General features: G+C 43.0%; 1 protein-coding gene across 1 annotated transcript in view; it reads right to left on the reverse strand.

The window, feature by feature from the left end:
• Window positions 1–6005, reverse strand: part of ENG (endoglin) — a 28853-nt gene extending 22848 nt beyond the window's left edge. The window contains exon 1 of the mRNA XM_040404966.1: window positions 5561–6005. Within this exon, the coding sequence (XP_040260900.1) occupies window positions 5561–5615 (55 nt within the window). The 5' untranslated portion in view covers window positions 5616–6005. The remainder of the gene's footprint in view (window positions 1–5560) is intronic.
• Window positions 6006–6870: the final 865 nt, after the last annotated feature.

Raw genomic sequence — 6870 nt, forward strand, 5'->3', positions numbered from 1 at the left:
ACCTGTTCCAGAGACGATATAGATAAGACCCAGGGTGCTCACTTGTTGGACTGGTAGTGGTCCAACTGCTGGGATGCCTACAGATCACTAGAATGGAGGACCCTTGTCTTAAAGTTTTTTTTCCCAGGCTCCTGATATTGAGGACCTATCCTCAGGAAGATGAAGGTCAGACACCCCATACCCTTATCTATCAGCTGTTTCCAGAAGCTGGAATTAGCAGTGCTCCGTTCAAAGGGTAGTGGCCATTCTGGGGTACTGCATCTCAGCTTCTATTCACTTCAATGGTAGCTGAGCTGCAGTAACGTAGCACAGTCACTACACTTTGAACGGAGCTGTGCTTTCTTTTCCATTGAAAGTGCTAGTTCCAGCTAATCAGTGGTGGTGCCGGGCCTTCACCGATTAGACATTAGTGACCTATCCTGGGGATAGATCATCAGTGTCAGGAGCCTGGAAAACACCTTTAAAATCCTGTTTGGTTCCTAAAGGAGAATATACACAATAGATATCTGCCAGTCATCAGCTGTTCCTCATAACCTCCCTATACACATGCAAGCTGATCTCAAATGATTGTGCATGTGTTCTCAATAGGGATAGGAGAATAATCTACTGCTAGACACCTCTGGCGGTGGCTTATCTGCCAAGAAAACATTGGATCAAACATATTTGACTCCAACATACCCGATCCTTCTTTACTCTGCTAGAATACAGGTTCTTTTAAACAGTAGACCACATTCTGTCAATAGGCCAACGGTGGAAAATTTCATTTACGAGCTAATCAGGGCTGATTCCGATAACAGGAATATATGAAGGAATTTCTCTTTAAGCAACACTCTAACTAGACCCATCCTGCCTTGTTTCACTATAGATGGGAGTCTTCATCTTCACCATGTGAAGGTTAACCAAGCACTTCTGTGAAACTCAGGAACTTGAAGCGCTGACCGTCTGCCCCAGAGCTGCGAGCACTAACTCCCAATCCTCAGAGCTGAGCAAGAAACAGGATGGAAGAGCACTTCAAGCCCAAGTAAATGTTAACAGGATGGAGCCAGGCAGACGGACAGACGCGGCGCTTGGAACAATTTTCTCGGGGCTGTAAACTCCTCTGTGGTACTTGTCGCCAGCTTGTCACAGTCCCTAGGACACAGAGAAAGATACCGGCTTATTAACCTTTATACACTGAAAACTTTTTGAGACGACCACTCAAAATTGCTGTGCAAAGAGGCCTTCTGGAGGTGGTCTTCTCAAAGAAGATGCAGACCTCCCAAGTGTCCCTCCTTTGAAGGTACAGTTCCTTCTTTTTGACCCAAGTCCCTCTGACCCTCTTTGCTCCTTAAATGTCCCTCTGAACATCGTCTTGTATATTATTTCATTATTTGATACAGTTGGGTTTTTAAGAATTTTCTATATTCAGATTATTTTGGCGCCATTTTGAAAGAGAAAACTATTTAAGTGTATAGATATGCAGGACAAATGGATCTTTCACACAATGAACCATAAGTGTCCCTCTTTGACTGTCCAAACAGTTGGGAGGTATGAAGATGGTATTTGGTAGAGTGTGGACTGGGTAAGTTTTGTTCTTCTCAAATAAAATGTCTGGTTTACATAAAATATGGTAGAATGCAGTGCTGGACTGAAGTTCCTTGGGCCCACCTGTGTAAATGATTCTGGGGGCCCAAACTCTGTGTATATTAGGACCTTAAGGGCCCTGTTTTACTTGAAGTCCTTTATTGTCAGAGCTTGGGCCTTCTGGAGGATCCTCTGGCCGATATGCATAAAATATGGTAGAATCTGGTCTAGATAAGGCGGTGGTCTTCTCAAAGAAGGGGTCTTTTGGACAGTACTGTATGATATAGTATTGCAATGTTCTAAATGATCACTCCCCCTCGGAGCCTAACGGGAAGTTCATGGCCTCAATGAAAAATCTGTACCAGGGCCCCCACCTACCACGTGCCATTTCTGTCATCTTCTTATGTGACAGAAGGTTTTGTGCTCCTTCAGGAACCAGGGCTCAGGCATTTCTGCTACCTCTGTCCTTCCAAAAAAATCTAAAATTAAAAGTAAAGTAGAAGATGTGTCCCTAAAGAACAGTCCATCCGCCTGTTTACAGTGAAGTGACTTTAGGCCGGCCTTCCTTCGTCACATCTGCTGGAGAGCTCAGAGAACATAAATTGACATGATTTGATTAATTACAGCTGAATTAACGCTGGCGTCGGCTCCACCATGTCGCTCCCTCCTCCTGATCCTTTCCTCAATGTCATTTATCAGCATCGACAAACAACAGGCCTGTCCAATTATGTCAGATTCGCCTCTTGTAACACAGATGGAACTGGTTTGACCTGGAAGATGCTCACATTTGTCCAGCAGATAACAGGAAATTCTCCTAAATTCATTTAGGGTACGTCACATGTTGCACAAACGGTGCAGATCTTCTGCGGCCTTATCCTTAGGGTTCAAAAATAATACTTAAAGGGGTTGTCTCATCTTAGACTTTGATGGCAGATCTGTAGGATGTGCAATCAAAGTCAGATAGGTGTAGGTCCCACCTCTTTGACCTATCTCCAGAACAGGCCCTCTGAAGTGAAGTAGAGCTCATCATGCATGCATGGATGCTCTCCATTCACTGCTATGGGAGTTCAAAAAATAGCCAAACAAGCACGCCCATGCGCTCTCCTTCACTTTGAGGAAAGGGAATCTGTTCTTGAGATAGGTCAAAGAGGTGGGACTCGCACCTATCTGACATTGATGGCATATCCTAACGATATGTCATCAAAGTCTGAGATGAGACAACCCCTTAAAGGGGAACCCCACAGGACTCATGACGCACATTTAATTTAAATAACTGAGAACTAGAGGGCCATAGGATTCTACTTATGTATCCCCCATAGTAGCTGTAGCCCCCAAAATCAGCATTCGGATACCAACTTGATAAAAAATCTGCAGACGTTTTCTCCAGAAACAGCTCCATTCTCGTCCATGGACTGTTTTTAGCATTGCATTCACCTCAATGGGGCAGAGCTGCAGTACCACACACAGTCCATGGACATGAGTGGCATTGTTTCTGAAAGAAAACAACCACGATTTTCTATTTGGTTAAGATTATATTGACTTCACAAGTGCTAACAATAAAACCTAAAACAAAAATTCTATTGACAATGAGAGATGAAATGAACTACTCTGACTTGAGAATTGCACCATAGTCTTGTGGTGTAAATCACATGCTACATGATCTCTCAGTTTGAAAAGCTCTTGGTCCTCATGCACGTCTACTGCAAATGTCAATTGACTGTTGTATGTCGCACCAAAGTTGCGTCCACCAAGTTGTAGACTAGTTCTGGTCCTATGCACCCTAGTTGTCTGCATGTGCATGTTTGCCAAAGATCAACATGATCGTCCCAACCACCAACTTTGGTCACATGTCCTATGGACATTTTAAGATTCTGCTAAACATTTCCTGAGAGCCTCCTCATGAAAAAAGACCACCGCAATGAGAAGACCTCCCCTGATCTAGATCAAATGTTATCCCTTATGTAATACATGCTGGACCCAGGGCTGTAGCAACGGCAGAGGAGTGTGTGGCCAGGGTGCTGAGTGCCGAAGGAGGATGGCAACAAACTGTGGCCAGGTAATTTCCATATAGTGCTAGTACAATGAACTGATTTCTGCTTCCAGAGGACCATCTCTCTCTAAGACCACACAGATGTCTAGGCAAGACATTATATGCTATTTATAGGAGTTGCTAAAGTAAAAATAAAACATTTTTAAAAAGCCATACCGTAAAAAGTTATACAATATTTTTGTGTCAACAGGAAATTGAGACCTCGTAGGTCTTACTTGAGGCCACATCCTGTGTTTCTGGAGCTCATAACTGCATGTGACATTCAAATCTATACCACAGAAAAGGTCACACTTGACCACTGCTGTATAGAATGCTGGCACCACTGGTAGGATAGGACTTTAGTAAAAATCCTCACCTCAGTAAGACATTGCCCACCACAAACAACTATGCAACTATCGTATCTGTCCTGTATACTTTCTCTCAATTTATGATCCACTCCTGATTTTTGCTTCCAAAACTGCATGTAGACACCTGACCGTGTGGCCATACCCTCACAGTCCAAAAAAAACCTTTAATTTCTAATGAATGTTCTCCATTCATTCCTCAAGATATCACCACCATATCTACAATCCAGGCTACCGTCTCTTTTTTTATTGGAAATACTTCCTAAAGAGACATGAACATAATTAATATCCCAAGAAACCTCTGGCAGTGACTCCTCTCCCGCTTCCATGTTGAAACCCAACAAGCCCAAGAACTTTCTTCTCCCTGACATCTGGTATGTTCCCATTAAGTTACATTTTCAGATGTTAATCTAATGCGTATGGCCAAGTTGCTGAAATTAAAATTACCCTAAAGATTGTAGATGGGTTGTTAATGAGGGGTACCAGTAGCAAGACCATCTACAGTCGTCTTCTTGGATGTGTACCACCAGTGTAAGACATGGTTAACTTTCTCACTGTAAAAATAATGGGATGTCTCCCAGGATAACCCACAATAGTTTAGAACAGTGTTCTTCAGTAGGTTCAAAACTATCACTCCCAGAAGTTCCTGACAGCCAATTTGTTGGGAGTGGTAGTTTTGAAACAGCCACAAGTTGGAGAATCATCTTGAGTCTTCTTAGAATCCACTGGATGATGGCCATAAATAGTGAATGTATGTTGAAGTTGAAGTCACAAGCTCGGTGAGGAAGGTCAGTGAACTTTCATGTTCTTAATTCTAAGTATTTTGTTCTGCTTTTGCTTGTACAGTCTCAAAAATTCCTTCCAAACTAACAACCATCTGTTTTCATGCATAGCATTGCCCTCCTGGGTATTTTTTCTACTTGAGTGTAATCATCCTTCCAAAATTCTGGGACTGTTTAACTCAAGAATAAACAACCTATTACTCCCAAGATCTTGTCAACTACAGGTCTCAGGAGGCCCAGAAACAACTACGAATTGGATTCATATTTTAAACAACCAGTGGGATTTAGGTCTAGGTTTACCAAGGAGATAAAAATTTAACTATTTAATTGTCTCAGTCCCACCTGAACAATGAAAAGCGAGCCTGAGATGGTAGGTTCTGCAAACTGCCATATTATGCTGGGAGTAGTAGTACCAGAGCTAGCAGTTGCATATCATCTGTACAACAATCACTAAGGTGTCACTGGCTCAGTTCTCAGGTCCAGTGCAGATGTTTTAGGCATATTATTTCCACCAGACCAACCCAACCATAGCTGGCGAAGAATAAGGTTATATTGGTTTTGAGAATTAGTATGCCTAAAGTAGATTGTAAACTATGTGGGTGTGCTCTCCTGCTTTGGCTCAGCAGCTGTATAAATATGCTATATTCGTATGATTTTTGGCTCCACCTGAATTGGTCTTATTAAGTGTGTGCGTTTGAGATAAGGAAATTAGATGGCGAACCTCTCCGGGTCCAGGAACCAAAGGGACTACATTCTCTGTACAAAGCTGTGGAATATCTCACCTAAATCTCAAAAACATATGTCATATGTTATGGACTTACCTGAATGTCCCATCCGGAGACAAAGAACAAGAAGTAGCATCTGAAGAACCTTCATCTTTCTCAGTCGTCTCCTTTTCTGCTTCCTTGATGTTCTCTCTTAGCCTGTGTCCAAGAGTGCCGGCTCAGACAAAGCTCAGAGCAAGCGACAAAGTAAGATCGGAGCACGACGGGTCGACACGGAGCTGGGAGCTGTCGGACGGTGACAGAAATCCAGATTTTGTTCCTCTTGAGAAGACCGGCTGTTTATAAGCAGAGGAGGAGACAGATAAAGAGTCGGAGAGGATAAGTTTCTGAAGCAAGAGGAGAAGAGGAGTGGACCGCTGTCCAGATTGCTCTGCACTGCTCTGACAACCAGCACTATCTGATGAGCTCTGTCCAGGAAACTAGCAGGGAAGACTGGGGAGGTCTTATGCAGCTGGAGATCACTGAGGAGGAAATGCCTTTTACACAAGTAAAAAAATTCTCCAAGGAGCCTGAATACCAGAAAAACAGACCCCCCTCCTCCGAACACACGTCCAGAAGGCGTTGTGTATATTAGTGAAGGCTAGGCCCCCCCCCCCCCCCCCCCCATTGAGGATGGACTTGAAGTTGTTGTCACTGCTTTTGAAGTGTCTCTGTGTTTTTAACATTAACAGACATGACAATGGTTTTTTGACAATGGGCCCAGATTTATTAAATGATAGGTACCAGAAATGCTCCAAAAGTCACAGTAGGAACATGCATCGTCTGGGTAAGACATAGCTCCTCTGGAATGCGGATGATCCTATCATTTGATTAATGTTATATTTGCCTGGAATTTCTGGATATTTTGTTGCTGTTTTCCCTTGATGGGCAACATGTCAACCCCCCCCCCCCCCCTTCCAGGCACTGGAGCTATGGGCATAGGCGTGCGCAGCCTATTGCATTAGGGTGTGCACCCTAAAGCACAAACACACACTGTGCGTGTGTGTGTGTGTGTATGTATGTATATATATATTATATACACACACACAGTTATATTATCCCTGTACATTATACAGGGGTAATATAACTGAGGAGGGCTATCAGAGGACATTATACAGGGGGTAATATAACTGAGGGGTATCAGGGTAAATTATACAGGGGTAATATAACTGAGGAGGGCTATCAGGAAACATTATACAGGGGGTAATATAACCAAGGGGTATCAGGGTACATTATACAGGGGTAATATAACTTATATATACTGTATAATGTCTGAAAGCCTTCCTCAGTTATATTACCCCTGTATAATAATGTACCCTGATACCCCTTAGTTATATTACCACCTGTATAATGTACCCTGATACCCC

This window comes from Bufo bufo, chromosome 8 (assembly GCF_905171765.1).
Source record: "Bufo bufo chromosome 8, aBufBuf1.1, whole genome shotgun sequence".
Taxonomy (NCBI): Eukaryota; Metazoa; Chordata; class Amphibia; order Anura; family Bufonidae; genus Bufo; species Bufo bufo.